The sequence below is a fragment of the Talpa europaea genome (assembly GCF_964194135.1).
Source record: "Talpa europaea genome assembly, chromosome: 13".
In the NCBI taxonomy this organism is placed as follows: Eukaryota; Metazoa; Chordata; class Mammalia; order Eulipotyphla; family Talpidae; genus Talpa; species Talpa europaea.
Genome location: NC_140080.1, coordinates 16,696,933 through 16,718,388, shown reverse-complemented (window position 1 = coordinate 16,718,388; position 21,456 = coordinate 16,696,933). Strand labels below are relative to the sequence as shown.

Genomic DNA, 21,456 nt, shown 5'->3' with positions numbered 1-21,456 from the left:
TTCTGTTTTGTTCCATTTATCTATGCCTCTGTCTTTACCATTAATACCATATGGTCTTAATTATGATGGCGTTGTAATACGTCTTGAAATCATGGAATGTAAGCCTTCCTACTCTATTTTTTTTTTTTTTTTGGTAATTTCTTTTGCATTTCTGTGTACATTTTAGAATCCATTCTTTAATTTCTAGCAAAAGCCCACTGGCTTTGGTTTGGGATTGTATTGAATCCTAAGTGGGGGTGATTAAAAAAATGAAGTAGTCTTTTCTAATCAGTTACATTTTAGAAAGCTCATTCTTCTAAAAGTACCACAGTGGATTAGAAGAGAGCAGGATTTATAGTCCAGCCAATCGATACGAAGACTAAAGAAAGACCCTCGGGGTGAACTATAGAGGAGTGGAAACTTTTGAAACTTATACCAGTTTTCTATTTCTGCTTCAACAAAATACCACAAACACAGTGGTTTAAAGCAACTCTCATTTATCATTTTCCACACCCAAAGTTCACTGGCATGGTAGAGTTACTGGACTAAAATCAAGGTGTTGGTCTATAGTGTTCCACTGTATGCATGTTGGAGGTTCTTGGGGAGAATCCATTTCCTGCTTATTTGGGTTGTTGGCAGAATTCATTTTCTTGTGATTCTCTGAAAACCTATACTTGTTGCTGGCTATTGACTAATGGTTACTTCTAGAGATTGACCATGTTCCTTGGCTTGTGATCCATTTTATCCATTTTTTTTTTAAGATTGATTTATTTATACTTACAAGAACTGGGGTACAGGCCAGAGATGCAGGGGGTGAGAGGAGAGGATTCACCAGAGACAGAGCAGGGAGCAGAACAGGCAGATCAACTGAAACATACTGCTGAGGGGAGCAGCTGGCGAGACAGGATAGGTCTGCTGCACCATGGGGGTTGCTCCCTGGCCAGCCAGGGATTGAACTTGTGCTGAAGAGGCTGTGGATTGCTTCATAGTGTGGTGCTTAACCCCTTGCGACACCACGGAGGCCCCACTTCATCCATTTTTAAAGTCAACAGTTGTGATTGGTTCCCTCTCATCAATCCTTCTTTGGTCTCCCCGACTCTTGTCTCTGTGAGCCAGCTAACCTTGCCCTTTTTAATCAATTTTCTCATCTCTCACTCCAGCCCCAGACATTCACCAAATGTGTTATCTATCACAATAGATTAAATATCCTTTCCCCCCTTTTATTAAAATTTTACATAAATGGTATCATGTAATATGTGCTTTTGTGTTTGATGTATGTAATTTTACAAAATGTTTTTGAGAGTCAACCATGTAAGCAGGTATCTAATTCTTTTTTGTTGCTCAGTGTGGATATAAATATTGAAGGAATGTGTGGCATAATGAATGTGTTATTGGAAAACTCTGATTATAAGTGAACTACTTTTTAAACTCTGTTGGATAGAATCTAAATACAGATGAGCTATTTCGCATTAAATGTAGCCTCCTAATTAAAGTGTCTCTCTATAGAAAATACACAGTGGATTTCAAAGGCTTAGTTTTAAGAAAAGAATATAAAATCTTGTTAATTTTTTCAGTGATTATATGTAAATATTTTGAGTCTTTTTGGTTAAATAAAATACATTCTTAAAATTCATTTTACCTTTTTCCTTTAAAAATGTGACTGCTTGAAAATTTACCACTACTTATACAGGTCACGATTGCTTTTTGTCAGACAGCACTGAGGTTATTTTATTGTCTTGCATAAAAATTGTGGGTGATTTCTGGATGATTGGGGTTAATAGAAGTTAGAACTAAGGACAGTTTGGTGTTAATTCAGTTCCTGGTACTTTCTTGGTTATCCTAAGCACTCAGCCACTCTGACATTAAATTTTATAATGTGTTTATTTATAAATGTTAGTACTTTGAGCCAGTGAACCTCACTGGACTGCCGTCATGTGTGAAAGCATCTACTAATGTGAAATGATTTGTTTGTATCTGTTTATTACTGTAACTTCTAGTGAGCCATATCATATTGATGGTGGTTAAGTCTCTAATTGCTTGCATTCTTTTGGAGCAGTACATTATTCAGAGACATTTTGCATCTCACTGTTGAGGGGAGCCTGGGAGCAGCAGTCTATATACTGTAGACTTTCTTGCAACAGCTGTCACAGTTGGCAGAGGTAATGCTGGAGAAGCACTGCATTAAATTGGCCCAGTGGACACAATTAATTCAGAGGAAGGAGAGCTGTTTGCATAGCAGGCACACTTGGCATAGTGAGGCAGCTGGTAGGATTATGTGGCACAATTACGAGCCATAGTGGGTAAAACTGCCCGTGTTTATGAAGTGATGTGGGTTGTGTAGTGGGAACAGATGGCTAAAAAATACTTGACCTTCTAACACTTTGCCATACTAATAACAAGAGTAACTTTTTAAAAAAAATTAGGCATTTTTAAAAATAAATTTAGAAAACAACTTGAATACAGATGGAAAAATTTAGCCAAATCTGGTCAGAAGAAAGAAGACATATTTAAAAAGTACTTTATTGCATCTAGGTTACTGATATATTAATACTGGCAGGAGGAATCCTATACTTCCAAAATACAAACAGCAATGTAAACCATTATTACTCAGTAAAAAAAAATTAAGGAAAAAAAATCCTTTCCTAAGCTTTTAAAAATGGAACTTTTAATTTTGAGATAAATTGTGGACTCGTGTAGCTTTAATAAATACTTCAGAGAAACATTTGTCTTTTTAAGTGTTAAGATTTTGATATAAATTGAATATAGCTGGAAGAACATTGTATTGATAATAGAACTTGCAGTGTACTGCACCATCTCTTTCTGTTAGCCCTGTAAATTCTATGTCCAGTGTTAAGAGATTTTTTTTTTTTTGTATGTCCCTGACATTTATAACAATTCTATCACTCTTTGGTTTTATATGACATTGTCTGGTCTAGGTGCCCTGCCCCAAACACATTCCTCTTATTAGCTTAGTAGGGTCCTATCGGGTCTGACTTTTAACTTTATTTCCTCTAATTACTTTCCCTGAAACAGCTCTGCAAAATTAGATTTTCTTCCAGGTATTCTATCATGTCAAACTACTTACTCCTATCACAGGGACATGCTATAACAATTGCCCATTTATTTGCCTGTATTTTCCTAGACTGAATAATTGAGAAAGAGATTTTTCTCTTGTTTATTCTTATATCTCCAATGACTGTTAAGACCATGCAGGCAAATATTCCTCTTGTTTTCTTGAGTGCAGAGAACACTGCATGTTACATACAGGAACTCAGTAATTAGAGAATAGATGGATGGATGAAAACTTGTGGAGCAGCGATGAATTGATACCTTATTTTAATTAAATAGTAACTCCACTGAATAAATACAGTTTAAATAAAAATAAACCACACTAAAGTGGTTGCTGTGTGGATCTGACTTATTGTAGAAGAACCATAGATTTTAAAAAGTTACTTTAACTGCTTAGGGAAATGATAGAGGAAGTGTTAGAGAACATTTAAGAAATATTTATTTATGAGAAAAATCAATGTGTATGTCTTTAAAATAATTGGCTAGGGTAGATATTAGTGATGAAATATTTTCTGGAAGCAAGTTTTTTGGGGTTGGGTCAAGTAACTAAGTGCCCTATACTAAAATAAATTTAAATAATACTTAGTGAACTTTGTCTATGAGTATATATAATTTTATGTATATACATAGTAATATAATTATGCTATTAATTTAGTTCAATGTTATTGATTCAAAAGAACATCTATACCCCTATGTTTATTGCAGCACTATTTACAATAGGTAAAACCCAGAAACAACCCAAATGACCCAAAATAGGTGACTGTATCAAGAAGATGTGATATCTATACACAATGGAGTACTATTCAGCAATCAAAAAAGATAAACTCATGCCATTCGCAGCAATGTGGATGGAGCTAAAAGGAATTCTGCTCAGTGAAATAAACCAGAAGGAAAAAGAAAAATATTGGGGTGGTTTCACTTATAGCAGAAATATAGGAGAACCAAATAAGACATCAGTGTAAAAAAATAATAACAGTACAAAACACAACAAAACAAAAACGGACAGTTATAAGTCAGACATCCTGTTTGGGAGGAAGAGGGAGAGGGATCAGAGGGAGGGAGGGAGGAGCACAGGGGACTGAGGTGATGGTGCACGGGTGCCTTGGGGAAGGAAACTCTATGGGGACTACACCTGAGGGAGTGGAGGGAAGTAAATATTGTTTAAAAATGAACAATGATCTAAAAAAATTAAAAAATTAAAAAAATTTAGTTCCAAGTTTGTTGCTCCAAACTCATGTAAAGTATTTGTGTTGTTCCTAAACATCGATTTTTGAGAAAGGGTAGATGATTAGTAATTTATTGCATAATTAACATTTCTAGACCTTCTATTAAGTAAAGTAGCATAATATTTAATTTCTTGAAATAGTCAAAAAGACCTAAGAATTTACTAATATTCAGGTTTTGTGGGTGAGATTTTGAAATACATACAAAAGGAGCTTCATTTGCATCTATATAAATACACAAATCCACTAGTGAAGTGAGACAGGTACATTTCTCTAAAAATGTAGTGCCTGATGAAAAATTTTATTAAGAATATTCTAGATTTGATTAAACAGAGATTGGGGATATTCATTATAGTCTTCATGTTTCTTTTTGCCTGTTCCTTCCTCATCTGGTAATCCTGAACCATACTATTTTATCCTGAACCATACTATTTTATCTCTTCTGCTCATTAGGAACAGAAGTATAAATATTTGCCAAACTCACAGCACTACCATTTCTACTTGTCATTTTTGTTAGCTGTTTCTGTTCTCTTTCTTATGAAAAAAAATTTTGATGCAATATTTGATATTCCTTAATATTTAAAAAGAAACACTGATTTTCTAAAAGAAAAAGAATTTCAACTAGTGCTGGTAGTTGTTAGAAATTTTCAAGTTTGTGAATTGCAACATAGGAGAAACTCAAGGTAACTTTCTTGTTAAATATCTTATTTTATAAATGTGTATTCCAAAATAGATCTATATATTCAAAATCTAATAGGTAATATTAAAATGATAAAACTATGAGATTGTTACACAAAGTTACTAATCAGTTAAGATGATAAAATTATTTGCATGTAATATGTTTAGCTAACAATATTAGAACTAGTAGAGTTTCAATAGCATTGGATTGAAATGGTTTTCAGTATTTCCCATGAAGCCATTTGCAAACACTGAAGAGCATATTTGTGTAAGTGTCCCAGAGAACCCTAAAGAAAAATACTTATGGATTAGGAAGCTTAAGGTCTTGGTTCATATGTAAGTTTGGCTGTGACTTATGTTGGTTATTTCAGTGTTTAATAGTTTTACACCAATCTATGTTGGAAAAGATCATGAAATGTTTGCAGACAATACTATGCTTTTTTATGTGTTCATAGAAATAATGGGTTAGGTAGCATTTTGTTTTCAAATAACAAGTTAAGTGAAATATTAGCACCATTTGAATGCATTTTCGTATATGATATTTACCAGTGGTGTGAGTTTGCAGAGGTCTCAAAGCTAAACAAATATATGAGAATTAAGTTACATGTAAATGGAAAAAACTGAGATGTATTTTAACATGAAATGAGGAAATAATAATAGTTTATTGTGTAACAAAACTTCATGAATAACTCATTCCTCTCAAAAATTAGGCATCATACTTTAAAGTGATTTAAAAAATTCCAAAGAGAATCCCAACTGTTGCCATTTGATGTAATTGTTTTCAAACTCATTAATTTTTAAAACCAGTTATATCTGATCTGATGTTTGGGAATCTAAAATTCTGTTTTGTTAAAAGACATGCCCTAATTTTACAGATGTTAGGATGTTAGGAGAAAATTTATGGTTTTTTTTTTTAAGATTTATTTATTTTTATATAAGAACTGGGGTAAAGGCCAGAGGCATGTGAGTGTGAGAGAGTTCACCAGAGACAGAGTGGGGAGCAGAACAGGCAGAGGAACCAAAAAACACTGCTGAGGGGAGCAGCGGACGAGACAGGAGAGGTCTGCTGTGCCATGTGGGTATCTCCCTGGCCCGCTGGGAATCAAACCTGCGCTGCAGAGGCTGCAGATGGCTTCACAGTGTGGTGCTCAACCCTCTGCACCACCGGGGAGGCCCGAGAAAATATATGTTTAAGAATAAATGAAATATGAGATTCTTGTTCATTAGCAGGAAATAGGTTTTTTTAAAAAAAAACCTTCTACAGTTACAAAAAGTAGTTAACAGTCTGAATGTGAATCAAACTCTATTCTGGCTTTAGAATTTCTTCTTTTAACTCCTAAAATATAGGGCCTCACACAGAGCCATCTGTTTATGTCAGTATTTGAGATATATTTTAAAAAAAAGGAAAAACAAACTGTTCCATGTCATTCCATTGAATAGATGTACTGCTGTACATTTAACCGTTTCCTCTGCTGTATCATTTAGTGTTCATGCTGTTGTTATATAAGCAGTGCCTTAGTGACCAACCTTATGTGTAGTCTGTGCTTCTCTGTGGTAGATAACTAGAAGTAAAGGCTGAATCAGAGTTTTCATGTTTTATATTTTGACAGAAACTATGAGGTTGCTATGCCAAGTATATTGCCAGTATACTGGAATTGGAAGATCTGTTTCTCTATCTCCCTGAATTAGTGTTAAATTCTGTCTACACTAATTGTGGAAAATAATCTTACTGTTTGGATTTGTATTTCCTAATTTGCTTTGTAGAGTGAGCATTCTACTGTATTTCTTATTAATGATTTTTTTTTTAAATAAAAGAAAGCTTCTCCTGGTTTTAGATTGCAGACAAAAATGTCTCTGTTCTTTAAAGATTAGGACGTGGGAAATGGATCTGGTATGGGTATGAGTGGCCTGGATTCATCAGTGTTGGTTTATCCTAAATATTGCTCTAGGAATCTTTGTATTGTAATTTCTGGAATTAGAGGTTTAGTTGATATGAAGTAGTTTTCTCTAGCAGTTTTGGGATGTGCTTGACTTCATCTCTACCTGTCAAATCCCATCCACTTTTTAGCTGTCGTCTCTTACAGTGATTTCTGGCTAATTAATAATTCTTTTTATAATGTTTTTTAAATTATGGTGGAATAAACATACTGTCAATTTTGATTCCTTAGCCATTTTTAAATGTATTTTTAACATCATTACATTGTACATTCATGTTGTTATACAATCCCTACCACTACAGAGACAGATATCATATATTCTCACTTACATGTGGAATGTTAAAAAAAAAAAATCAAGCTCATTATTACAGAGAACAGATTAGTGGTTGTCTCCAGCAGGGTGTGGGGTTTGTGTGAAATGGGTGAATGGGATAAAAGGCATCGAATTCCAGTTAAATAAGTCTCAAATATGCAATGTGCAGCATGGTGATTATGATTAATAATACAGTTTTGCTTATTTGAAAGTTGTTGAGAGAATAACTTATAAGTTCTTATCAAAAGAAAAATAATTTATAACTGTGTGTGTGACAGATGTTAACTAGACTTGCTGTGGTGATTATTTTCCAGTATGTAGAAATACAGAAACGTATAATGTTATAATGTTAGATATGTTATACCTCAATTTTAGAAATCCCAAAAATTTAATGAAAGTATTGGTGTAGTAAATGTCATATAGTACATATTCCCAGGGCAATTCCCTAAATTGTGCATTTCTAAATTTTATAGGTCTTTTGTAATTACCATCTATTTTTTTAACGCGTAGAAAAGATACTAGAATATAAAAGATGCAGATCCAAGAATCTTCTAGTACTTTGTTAATGAGGATGGTAACCTTGAGCCTTATGCTATCCTCTTAAACTGTCATGTCATACATAACACTGAGATTGTTTGAAAACAACCAGGCTTAGCATTTACTGTCATTTCAAATTTTGCAATTAGCGTCTTTACCGTTCATCAGAGTTTTAATAAGTCTGTTTGGATCAGTATTTTCTCTTTCTTTTTCCTATAATGGTAGATGTATTGCTAAATTTTAAGCTAAAGCTGACCTTTGAAGGGGAGGGATTGGGGTCAGAATGGGGGGCTGCAATTGTATGGGGAATATAACAATAAAATTTATAAAAAAAAAAAAATAGACTCTAAAGATAGATGTAATTATATAGAATATAGATATGCTTTTGTTTCTTAGAAAAAATGTTTCTATATAAAATGTACTGTTTTGATTATGATAAAAAAAAAAAAAAAAAAAGAAAATAGATCTGAGGAGAATTTTAACTTCAGTAGTAATATAGATAAGCAAATTAAGAAGATAACATGCTTTATTTAGCAAATAAAATCACTAAGATTTTAGTATTGGCAAAGGTATAATGACTTGTACATTGTCATCTAAGAAGTATGATTTGGAACGCATATTTTATTTATAGGGACTCTATCCCTAGTAACCTGTGTAGTTCTTGGTATAATTCAGCTCAATATGAATTTGTTAAATAAATGAACTTTTATATAAACCTCTTTAGGAAAAATACAAAGAGCCTTGAAGTTTTATAGGATTTTCTGTTAATTACAATTTTTATTTTTTTAAAGATTTATTTTTGCATATAAGGGAGTGTACCTTGATGAAGAAACAATTTTTGTATTTTCTTTAGAAACGAATCAAATGTAGGAGAAAGCATAGGCAGAAGATTAATTCCCACTGAATTCATGCTATTTGGCAAAGTTACAGAATAAATTAGTGATGGCATAGGCAGTGAGTTAATCATTACTATGCTGATGTATGTATTGAAACTATGAAGTAAATTCAATATTCTACAGCAAACATATTCTAATAAATGCAATTTGCAATGTCAAACATATTGTGAATAAATTCAATTTTGTATAACAAACATATAAAACCAGATTTACAATTTTCATAGGCTCAAGGACAATTGAAGTATTCATGGGCGATGGCAGTGACTCATTTTGCCTAAACGCAGACTATTACAGAAAGTCATTTTTGCCCCCTCAGTAAACCATCTAGACAAATTCAATTTCATGATGACAATGTACAGAACAAGTGTAGATCTAATGTAAATAGAAGTTTTAATGCAAGCTGTAATACTCACTTCTTGGCCTTCTTGTTATCTGACTAATAAAATTCTTACTCTTTTGATTTAAAAAAAAAAAAAAAAATAAAGCTGACCTTTGGTCATCAGACAACTAATATATACTATATTGTTGCAGATATACCTTGTGCTAACTCAAATGCGGTATTTTTAAACAATTCCAAAATCACTCACCTTAAGTAAGAGTATTTTATAAGTTGCATAATGAATGTCCTTTGTCTGCAACACACTTCATCTTTTGTAGAATTTCCTTTAGAAGATGTAACTAAATGCAAACGTGTTATTATGAGATGTTTGTTATAAAACATTTATAAACATTTTATTTTGAAGGAACACTATAAATACCGTTGTTTCCACAGTATAAAAACTGTTTCTGTATTTAAAGTCTTAAAAAAATAGAACTTTAAATGTCATAGAGTGATAATATGATAGAAAAAGTGATATAATTGGTCATAAGACACTAGAGCTTCTCATGTTATCAAGATAATGCATGTTTCTTGGATTGACAGTTTTAGAAGCTTTTTGATATCTTCATTTTTATTGTGGAATAAATTGTGTTTGTGTATGATAGGACTTATATAATGGTTATAGAAAAGATTTTTGTGACATATACCTTCCTTCTATGATTGTACAATTTAAAAAATTGCACGACATTGAGTCCCTTTAGGTTTTTTTTCCTCCAAATGAGTGCTCTAAAAATGTCACTTTGATTTAAAGCATAATGTCTAAAAAAGATAACTTATTTATGTTCTTGATACAGATTTCAATAACATGCTGAGTTTTGCTCTGGTTGAATTTTCTCTGTATCTTAAAAGAAATTGCTGAAAATATTTAGATGTAAGATTTTCTCAGATTTTTATCTTATAGAGAACAATGTTAGAATTCTGTAGAATATGGGCCTCCCCATTGGCACAGTGGTTGAGCACTGGGCTGTGAAGCTGCCCGCAGCCTCTGCAGCGCTGGTTCCATCCCCAGCCACCAGTGAGGGTTCCACATGGTGGGCAGACCTCTCCTGCCGCACCCGCTGCTCCCCTTAGCAGTGTACTTCATCAGTCTGTATGTTCTGCTTCTGGTTCTGGGGGATTCTCTCACCCTCCTGCACTTCTGACTGTACCCAGTGCTTATATAAATAAATAAATCTTTAAAAAAAGAAGAATTCTGTAGAATAAAAGCAAGTAATCCTTTTAATATTCCTATAATTAATGGTAATTATAATTTTAAATATAGAGTTATATTTAAGTATCTGTATATACAAATAGTTTTAGGGTCTGTCACTTTCAGTACCATAGGTGTAGCCGCCTTATTTTTATAGGTGAGGAGGAGCTAAAAAACTGAATGATGTGGCTGAGAATATTTGATTAATTATTGTCATGTTTGATACAATAGTCCTGGTTTTCAGTATATATGTGTATGTATGTATATACACCATATTATCACCAGATTTAATTTTTTTCTTTTCTCAGAGTAGCTCATTTTGCCCTGGATGTTCTTGAGTTTTTATTCAAGAAAACAAGGCAATTTCTGACAAATTATCACGATGCCTGTTAATCCTCAAGAAGAAACCTATTGGTTTCTTTCTACTCTTGCTCATTTATACATTGATTCCAGAGTGAAATGAAAGCTAAATCAGCAGATCTGGGAGAATATCCCAAGCACATGGTTTGAGAATATACATGTTAATAGTATGACAGATCTTAGTTATATACTCTTAACATATCCAGTTACTGGAAAATTCCTGGAAAGATGTTTTTGAAAGATATTCTGAAATCTTCTGATTTATGATAAATTTCAGATTCAGAGTTTTCACACAGCCACGTGGGCCACACTAAGATACAGAATCCTCAGTGAAGTAGAAATCTTGTTTAAATAATAAATCCATTCTAATGAATGAAAGTCGCGTTGAATTTTGCATGTTGTCCAAAGGTTTTGTTGTAATCAGATGTTTATTAGATATACTTTCAGTGATAACTTGGAATTGTGTATTGAAGGTGACAGTTGGCTGTACTCTGTTCTATTAGTTGACCTGAGGAAATATCAATGCTTGTAGTAATTACAGTTAATCAACATTAAGAATTATTCTTAAAGGCTAATTTCTTTATCATTAAATATATCTTTTGACCATTTTCCATTTTTTAATATGACCATTGACCATTTTTAATATGACCATAATATTATTATTATTTTTTTAAATAATAAATTTTATTTTTATATTCCCCATACAATTGCAGCCCCCCCATTCTGACCCCAATCCCTCCCCTCCTGCCCCTCACCCCCCAAAAAGTGTCTCTGGTTCATAGTTTTTTGTTGATTTTGATTTTCACTTTCTTATAGTTATTCATTTTCCTGGTCCCTTATTTAAGTTTTCTAGATTCCTGCTATGAGTGACACCATCCGGTATTTTTCTTTTTCTTTTTGGCTTATTTCGCTGAGCATGATCCCTTCCAGCGCCATCCATGTTGCTGCAAATTGCATGTGTTTATCTTTTTTGAATGCTGAGTAATATTCCATGGTATATATGTACCACATCTTCTTGATCCAGTCATCTATTTTTGGGCATTTGGGTTGTTTCCAAAGCTTAGCTATTGTAAATAGTGCTGCTATAAACATAGGGGTGCAGGTGTTCTTTGGAATGGATGTTTCTGTGTCCTTTGGGTTAAGACCTAGGAGTGGAATTGCTGGATCCTATGGAAGCTCTATGTTTAGTAGGTCCAGAAATCTCCACACAGCTCTCCATAGTGGTTGGACCAGTTTGCACTCCCACCAGCAGTGCAGAAGAGTTCCTTTTTCTCCACACCCTCGCCAACATTTGTTGTTGCTAGTTTTTTTAATATGTGCCATTCTCACTGGTGTAAGATGGTAGCTCATGGTAGTTTTGATTTGCATTTCCCTGATTACAAGTGACGCTGAACATTTTCCCACATGCCCGTCGGCCATCCGCATTTCCTCTTCAGAGAAGACTCTCCTTAGCTCTTCTGCCCATTTTTTGACTGGGTTATTTTCTTTGTTGTTGCTGAGTCTCATCAGCTCTTTGCATATTTTCGTGATCAGTCCTCCATCACCAGTGCCGTGCGCAAAAATGTTCTCCCAGTTGGTGGGGTTTCTCTTCACACCATACACAAAAATCAACTCAAAATGGATTGGAGAACTAGACATAAGACCTGAAACCATAAAATATATAGAAGGAAATGTGGGCGAAACACTACGTGATTTGCACATCGGGGACATCTTTGCAGACGCATCGCCCAAGGCAGTGATGGTGAAGGCGGGGATGGACAGCTGAGACTACATCAAATTGGAGAGCTTCTGTACAGCAAAAGAGACAATGACCATAATATTATTAGTCAAATATGCTTTAAAAGATGCATTCCAGAATTAAATACATGCTATAATAAATCTTATGATGCCCACTTCACTTTCCTTCCTCACTCCCTTACCCTGTGCTTCCCCCTTCCTCTGCTCTTCTTTCTAAGGAAATAAGCATGTGAATTATAGAGAATTCTTTGAGCAAAGAGCAGTCAGAGTAGTTGAAGACCCATATTTGTCACATCGTGGCAGTCTGCAAGAGAAACAAAGGAGGAACGAGATTGTGGGACAAGATGCTATGAATAAGAGACTTTTAAGTGGTAAAGGAATGTGAGACTCATAGGACCTTAGAGTACTAGAATATTAAAAAGAACATCTGATTTTTAATAAGTAGCTGTGTGTTAAGACTTAGATATCACTACCTCCAATCCTTAGACTTACATATTTTATGAGCAAAAACTAAAATTCTCATCTACTCACACAACCTTAAATGTGATTCTGATCAGAGTGTAGACTAGGAGTATGACTTTATGAATCTAAGATTACTTGGGTTTCATTTAATTAAAATAGGAATCAGAAGGTCAAAATGTTGACATCAGATTTTCTATTACCTTTCTCACATCCAATTCTGTCTCACTCATCAGGTCTCAGCTAAAATATTATGTTATGGAGAAAGTATATATAGTATTCTACTTTTACATGTATGTATACACACATACATATGCACATGTACATATGTATGTATGTGTATGTTTAGACACACTCACAAACAGAATAATAGAAATATATTATTTAACAATAGCAATAATAATATAACCTATATAATATAATGATAATATAATATAATATATAATATAATATTATATAATATAATAATATTATAACCTATCAGTTTATGTTAGAATTTAAAGGAAGAGTAAAATATAAAGTAACAAAAAGCCAACTGGGCATTCCTCAAAGTGCTTAAACCATTTTTATTCCCACAACAGCATATGGGAATTTCATTTGCTCCATATCCTCCCCATCTGCCATTTCTTTTTTTTTTTTCTGATTTTACGTGTTCCAGTGAGCATAGAGTTGTCTGTCTTTCATTGTGATTAAAAAAAAATTACAGAGGTGACGTTTGTTTATAACATCATATGGGTTTTAGGTATACAGCATTATTTGTCATCAGTGTATGCTACGTTATAATTCCCATCAAAAGTATACTTGTATCCACCACCCATACAATTGACCTTTTTTGCCCAGTTTATCTACCCACCCTCGCCTATTGCCCTATCACTTCAGTGACCAACATTCTGTTCTATAATGAGTATTTAAATAATGCAATCTGGAATGCTACAGTATTGATGCTACAGTATTGATTAATGCTACAGTAAGAATTTGTATTTTGTTTTATTTGTTTGTTTGTATCTCTTTTTTAAACTTTAAGGCATTCAGCTTTGTATTTCAATACTTATGTACTACATTCCAATCACCATCAAAAGTCACTTGGTGTCTGTCCAGTGTTAATCCCCTTTACCTATTTTACCCTGATTGCAATTTCCCTTCCCCTTTGGTAATGACCATTCTGTTGTCAGAACTAAGGGTTCTTTTTGTTTTGTTTTGTTTTTTCTCTTGCCTTGTTTCATTATCTTCCACACAGGGGTAATATTACATGGTAATGAAATCATGATTTTAATTTGCATTAAATCTTGTTAAACACTTTCACCATTTGCTATTCTTACTTTCTTTTCTTTTTTTTTTTTTTTTTTTGTAAAATATCTGTTCTTGTGCCCTGAGAGAAGATTATTAGCCATGATAATAACACCTGAAAGGGGGTGGGAGGAGCCTCTTTACTCCCAAAATACAATCATGTCAGCTTACCTCAGATAAATAAATAAAATTATAAGAAAGGAATGAGATCCCTCAAAAAAAAAAAAAAAAGAAAATCATGTTGAACACTTTGACCTTTCCTGTTCTTCTGTCATTTTTTGTCAAGTATCTATTCTTTGGGAGAAGGTTAGTAATCTTTTTCATTTATATATATAGTTGTATATATTTTAGATATATGTTCTTTGTCGAATATGTGTATAGTCATATAATCATGCTTGCTTATTCTTTTGCTTATGTAGTTCAACAATAGCAGTAACAAAAGAATATTATATATAGAAGATACTGGCACATTTAATATTTTTAAACTGGCCATTTCGAAGGAAATTAATCAGTATTTAAAAAACAGACTTTGTAGTTTAAATTTAAAACAAATATTGCACTCATTCATTCTGTTTTTGGTTTCAGGTGCAGTTAAAAACTAGCATTTCTAGTCAGTATGTCATTCGGACACAGCCAACGAATCGGTGCCTTTCTACGCTGGAGTGTGCAGCTGTTGCTCTTTCCATCTTGGAGAAAAATAATTCCATACAAGAGGTATGTCTTTGGAAAGTTACACAGTTTTTGAAAATAGGAGTTCGGTTAGATTTTATCTAGAAAATTTAGTAAGGCATAACATGTTACATTTGTAGCTGACAAGTAGAACTTTTCTGTGATAGATATTTGGTCTTTTATAACCTCCTTTCTTTCCACTCTGGTGTTTTTCTCTATGTTACTGTAGCATTCCAGATTGCATTATTTAAATACTCATTCTAAGTTGTATAAACAGCATTTGTAATATGCTAAATTGCTTTTAAGTGACACAACATTAAATACAGTTTTTTGGGGGTCTAGATTTTCCTTTTTAATATTTTCTATTTCTCTTTTAGTAAGAACATTTTATTGCAGTTTTTAAATTTTTGCATTGGTATTTTCACTTGAAGAGGTATGCCAGCTTTTGGTTTATCTTATTAATTAGCCTTGCTTATAGTGCAAAAAAGTGTGTGTTTTTTTTTTTTTTTGAGAAAAACATCTGCAGAATATGAAAAGGTTATAACCTGCAATCATTTCATTGAATTGAATTTCCATGTAAACCTGATGATTTTATATGTAATTAATAATCAACTGCAAAGAATAACATTTCAGTGAACTCACTAATATCTCAGTCTTTTGAAACTTGTAATATTTTGTATTTTAGGCAAAAGAAAAAATAATAAAATAAAACTTAATTTGTTAGGATTTTTTAATCACGGGAAATTTTTGATAAATACAATTGAGAAAGGTAACTGAGAATAATGAGCATAATTAAATGAAGTTTTATAAATACACGCGCACACACACACACACACACACACACAGTACTCTTTCCTGCCTTTTTATTCTCTCTCAGTTATACAATATGGTTACTATTGTAAGGGTTTGCCTTAGTCATGAAGGAAATTTCAGTAATGTATAAAAGCTCAGGTATGAGTAACTGGATTAGTTACCACGAAAAAATTGACAAAAGCCTTCTAGAACAAGGAAAATTAAAGAATGCCAGATGCAAGAATCGAGTTGCCTTTCCCCTCTTCATTTACCTTAAGTCATAGGAAATTTCAGAGGTAGAGAATTTTCTTCCTTGAAAGAATGGCTTTCATGAATAGGTTTTGTGTGTGTGCTTGTGTATGTGTGTGTGTTTGTATGTGTGTGTGTTTATATGAGTAGACTTTGATTTAAGTTGAGACATTTTCTGTTTCTCTATTTTCTCTTCTTTGAGAAAAAAAAATTTAAGGGAGTCTGGATTCTTACCTTAAGAGGCCTGGGAGTGTTCTCAGACTTTTCTTCGTCCCCTCTAAGCTTATTACCTGCTCTATGTACCTTTATTATACCTTTATTATCCCTATTATACCTTTATTATCCCTATTATCCCTTTATTATCCCTATTATCCCTTTATTATCCCTATACCGACCTTTCAGTTTTTGTACAACCATTCCTGCATGTTCTTGAGACAAAACTATGCTATTTCTAGGTATCTTAAAAGGAAGATAAAACCTAGTGCTGTTGTTTAAACTTGCTTTCTGTACAGTCTGAATTTTCCTATTTATTGATGTAATGGCATTCTAGGATCATCCAACATCAAGCCTAGGACTTATTAGTGCTTGGAGTCTTGAGGGAAAAATATAGTTTTATTTGGCTATAGATTTAAATTTTTTATTTCCTCTTCTGTTGAGTACCCCCAAAAATTCTCTATGAACTGAAATCCCATATTTCTTAAATTAGAATTAGATCTTGACTGTAGTCTTAAATATAACCTTTAATGTTAGTAGTGATTTATGCTACTACTACTAATGCTTCGATTGTACCCCACTTTCCTAGTTTTGAAAAATTTATTTTCCTGATATTGATTCATATACTGTCACATCAGAAAACCTGTGTTCTTACACCAGTAAGAGTGGCCTACATTAAAAAACTATCAACAGGGGGCCCTCCCTGGTGGCACAAGGGGTTAAGATGCAACCTATGAAGCTATCCTCAGCCACTGCAGCACGAGTTCGATTCCCAGCCAGCCAGGAAGCTACCCACATGGCACAGCAGACCTCTCCTGATTCGCCCGCTGCTCCTCTCAGCAGTGTATTTCAGTCAGTCTGCGTATTCTGCTCCTCTGTCTCTGGTGAATCCTCTCCCCGCCGCCCCCCCCAACACACACCTGTGGTCTACACCCCAGTTCTTGTATGCATAAATATATAACAATAAATCTTAAAAAAAAAACAAAAACAAACAGGGCCTCCCTGGTGGTGCAAGGGGTTAAGCACCTCACTGTGAAGCAATCCACAGCCACTGCAGCATGAGATCAATCTCCAGGCCGGCCAGAGAGCAACCCACATGGCGCAGCAGACCTCTCCTGTTGCGCCTGCTGCTCCTCTCAGTAATGTATTTCAGTCAGTCTGCCTGTTCTGTTCCCCACTCTGTCTCTGGTGAATTCTCTCATCCCCCGCATCTCTGGCCTGTACCCCAGTTCTTGTATGCATAAATAAATAACAAAAACCAAAAAACTAACAACAAATGCTGGCGAGGATGGTGAGAAAAAGAATACTTTTACATTACTGGTGGGAATGCAGACTGGTCCGACTAGTATGGAAAGCTGTATGGAGAATGCTCAAATTACTAAAAATGAATCTACCATATGACCCAGCAGTTCCACTCCTAGAGATCTACCCAGAGGACACAAAAACATTAATTCGAAAAGAAACCTGCACTCCTATGTTTATTGCAGCACCATTTATTGCAGGTTGCTATGGAAACAACCTAAATGCCCCAAAACAGATGACTGCATCAAGAAGATGTGGTCTATATACACAATGGAATATTACTCAGCAAACAAAAAAATATAAATTTATGCCATTTGCAGAAACATGGATGGATCTGGAAGTGATAATGTTCAATGAAATAAGTCAGAAGGAAAAAAAGAAAAATATCAAATGGTTTCACTTATAGGAGAAATATAGCGGAAACTATACAAGGGCTCAGAAAAAAGAAAAAAGATAGAAGTAGAGGCAAACTGTAAATTAGAGATGTTCAGCAGGGGAGGGTGAGGAAGAGGGATTAAAATGGGAGGGAAGAACACAAGAGTCAATGGTGATGGTTCACAGGTGTCTTGGTTGTAGTAATTTTATGGGGACAACACCTGAGAGGAGAAAGCAAACATCATACAAAAATAAACAACAATGTAAAAATATATAAATAAAACTGAAAAAATATCAGATATAATTGGTGTATTAGTTTCAGGTGTACAACATGATTTGAATATTGGTATAGTTCAATCTTTTGGGCCTTGTAAATAATATTGCAGAGATCAGGAGGAGTGTGTATTTTTTTTTTTAATAAGAAAAATTTATTAAAAATTGTTATTCAGCACCAAAATGATGACCCAGCCACTGAAACCAATCCCAGAGCTCTCTCCATGAATGGTTCCCAACCTGGAATTTTTGATGTATGTTGACATAGGCAAATTACATGCACAGAAAGAAGACATTTAGTTAAATTCTAACAATTTCAGTTAATGAAAGAGGTTGGTTTCTAGCAGACTTAGTTAATTAGTAAAGGTGAAACTCTGTATAACTTCAAAGCAATCCTTGATCCTACACAGTGATACAGTCAGAGCTATCTGTATTTGGGAGCATGTGAAGACCAAGGGGGTTTGAATCTCCTTTTTTTTTTTTTTTTTCTTTTTTTTTTAATATTAAATTTTATTTTTATATTCCCCCATACAATTGCAAACGCCCCATTCTGACCCCAATCCTTCCCCTCCCGCCCCCCACCCCCCAAAAAGTGTCTCTGGTTCATAGTTTTTTGTTGATTTTGATTTTCACTTTCTTATATTCATTTTCCTGGTCCCTTATTTAAGTTTTCTAGATTCCTGCTATGAGTGAGACCATCCGGTATTTATCTTTTTCTTTTTGGCTTATTTCGCTGAGCATGATCCCTTCCAGCGCCATCCATGTTGCTGCAAATTGCATGTGTTTATCTTTTTTGAATGCTGAGTAATATTCCATGGTATATATGTACCACATCTTCTTGATCCAGTCATCTATTTTTGGGCATTTGGGTTGTTTCCAAAGCTTAGCTATTGTAAACAGTGCTGCTATAAACATAGGGGTGCAGGTGCTCTTTGGAATTGATGTTTCTGTGTCCTTTGGGTAAATACCTAGGAGTGGAATTGCTGGATCCTATGGAAGCTCTATGTTTAGTAGGTCCAGAAATCTCCACACAGCTCTCCATAGTGGTTGGACCAGTTTGCACTCCCACCAACAGTGCAGAAGAGTTCCTTTTTCTCCACACCCTCGCCAACATTTGTTGTTGCTAGTTTTTTTAATATGTGCCATTCTCACTGGTGTGAGATGGTATCTCATGGTAGTTTTGATTTTTTTGAGTCAGTTTTTTGTTTTTTTCATTTTCTCTGGATAAATACCCTGAAATTGAATTGCTGAATTATATGGGAGTTCTGTTGTCAATTTTTGAAGAACCTCTATACTGTTTTCCAAAATAGCTTCACCAATTTACATTCCCACCAACAGTACACAAGAGCTCCCTTTCTCCACATCTTCGCCAATACTTGTTGTCTTTCTGATAATATCCATCTACCAGGTGGAGATGGAATGTCACTTTGCTTTTGATTTGCATCTCCTTTGTGATTGAACAGGTTTTTATAATCCTGTTGGCTGTTAGTATGAAGAAATATTTCTTTGGAAAACAATATTTTTCTTTGGAAAACTGTCTCTTTGGACTTTTAAAAATTGAGGTGTTTGGTTTTATTTTTTACTAGTGAGGTATATGCATTTTTTTATAGATTTCGGGTGATATGATACTTATCTGTGACATGATTTGCAAGTATCTTCTCCCATTCAGAAGGTTGTATTTTCATCTTGTTTATGGTTTCATTGCTGTGCAGAAGCATTTTAGTTTAATGTAGTTGTCTTGTTTTTATTTGCTTGTTTGGCTTTATTTTTGGTGTCAAATGGAAAAAAAATCACCAAGATCAGGAGCTTTTTGCTTGTTTTCTTATAGGAGTTTTATGGTTTCAGGTTTTAACATTCAAATCTTCAACCAATTTTGAGTTGACTTCTGTGTATGGTATAAAATGGTGGCCCAAGTCCATTCTTTCACATGTGACCAAACATATGTGTGTGCTTTCAAAGAATGTGTATTTATTTGCTTTTGGGTGGAATGTATCCATTAAGTCCAGTTGATCTTACATGTCATTTAAGTTCAGTTTTTCTGATTTCCTTTTTTCTCTGAGTGACCCATCTATTAATGAAGTGGAATATTAAAGTCCTCTAAATTATATTGCTGTCCATTTCTTTCTTTAGGTTTGTCATTATTTCCTATGAATATTTGGATATTACTATATTATGTGTATAAATGTTATATCCTCTTATTGGTATTACTACATTTTCCCACCAATAACCTTTTATTATGGGCAAGAGAATAAAATCTTAAGATGATGGATGAGAGTAGTAATTTTTCATTTGGCTTCACTATATATAGATAGGTCTTCTCAAAATAAAGAACTTAACATGGAATAGCTTCCCTAGTCTGCTGATTCATCCTTACCCTTTGTTCTTCAGCAGTTTTTCAGGCATTTGGAAATAGCATGATAAAAAGACATATCTAGTGGAAATTGCATAATGTGAGCTGTGAAAGCAGATTTGAATTAAAATCTCATCACTTTGTTCTTGTTTATTTATCTGTAATCTGGCACCAGGCCCTTAAGAAGAGTTAGCACTTTTGTCCTTACTTCGCCCTCTGATTCTTCCTGATAGATTGGCAAAAGTTTTGTGCTTAAAGTTAGTGATATTTTCTTTCAGCTACTATAATATGTACTAGAACTTTTTATACCTTGGAACCCTTGCGTTTGGGCATGTTTTGTTAATATAGCACTTTCTCTATTTTTTAAATTTTACCTTGTGAACTTTTAGTGGAATTGCATTAGCTCTACTCAGTACCAGCACATGGTAACAGAGGCCCCCTGAAAATTCTCACTTTGTACCTACAGACCAAAGAATTTACAGAACACTGATTTTATACCAGAAAACCTTTTAGAAATTAATTTTTTTTTACACAGAGGATTTTCTTTGCTCCTGGGAAATATCTTAGTGGCATGTTAAGATATGAATGTAAAGAAATTATTTAGAAATCAATATATGATTGTTAGAATGGCTAATGTTTTTCATAGTTAGGAACCAAGAATAATTTTAAGACTGACTATAATCCCTGTCTCTAAAAAAATATATAAATAGAATATCATGATTTGTTACTGACATTTTTCAGTATCTTTTTTTTTTTTTAACAGACTTTGCTTCGCCCACTTCAAGCTTTATGCTCTTTCCAGCTTCAGCATGGTGCTCAAATTCGTCTCAGCAAGGAACACCTCCTGAAGAATGGATTATATCCTAAGCCCATGCCAAAAAACAAACGAAAACTCAGGAAAATGGAACTGTTAATGAATAGTGTTAAAATTTAGTGCACTTGTTCTTATGGTGCTAGTTATAGTGTCTTTGACTAACATTGTCAAGTTAAGTTTTCTTACAATATAAGTTTGTAGGTTTTTGATTACGGACTAAGAGTTGCATACTAACTTGCCCAGAAAGGGAAGCAAACCAGATAGCCATAAAATCAAACACATTTCGTTGACTGAATTAAGATGTCACACTGCATTTATTTTTTAAAACGTGCCTCTAATTCATTCTTTCAAATTCATAATTTAAAGCGTGGCTAAT

The 21,456-nt window shown here is 33.9% G+C and overlaps 1 protein-coding gene across 1 annotated transcript in view; it reads left to right on the top strand.

Annotated features, from left to right (window-relative positions):
- The window catches only part of DTWD2 (DTW domain containing 2), a gene marked incomplete at both ends in the record, with an annotated part of 59,928 nt that extends 38,728 nt beyond the window's left edge, over window positions 1–21,200 (top strand). Inside the window, 2 exons of the mRNA XM_084252283.1 lie at window positions 14,629–14,757; window positions 21,030–21,200. Coding sequence (XP_084108409.1) covers window positions 14,629–14,757; window positions 21,030–21,200 — 300 coding nt within the window. The remainder of the gene's footprint in view (window positions 1–14,628; window positions 14,758–21,029) is intronic.
- Window positions 21,201–21,456: the final 256 nt, after the last annotated feature.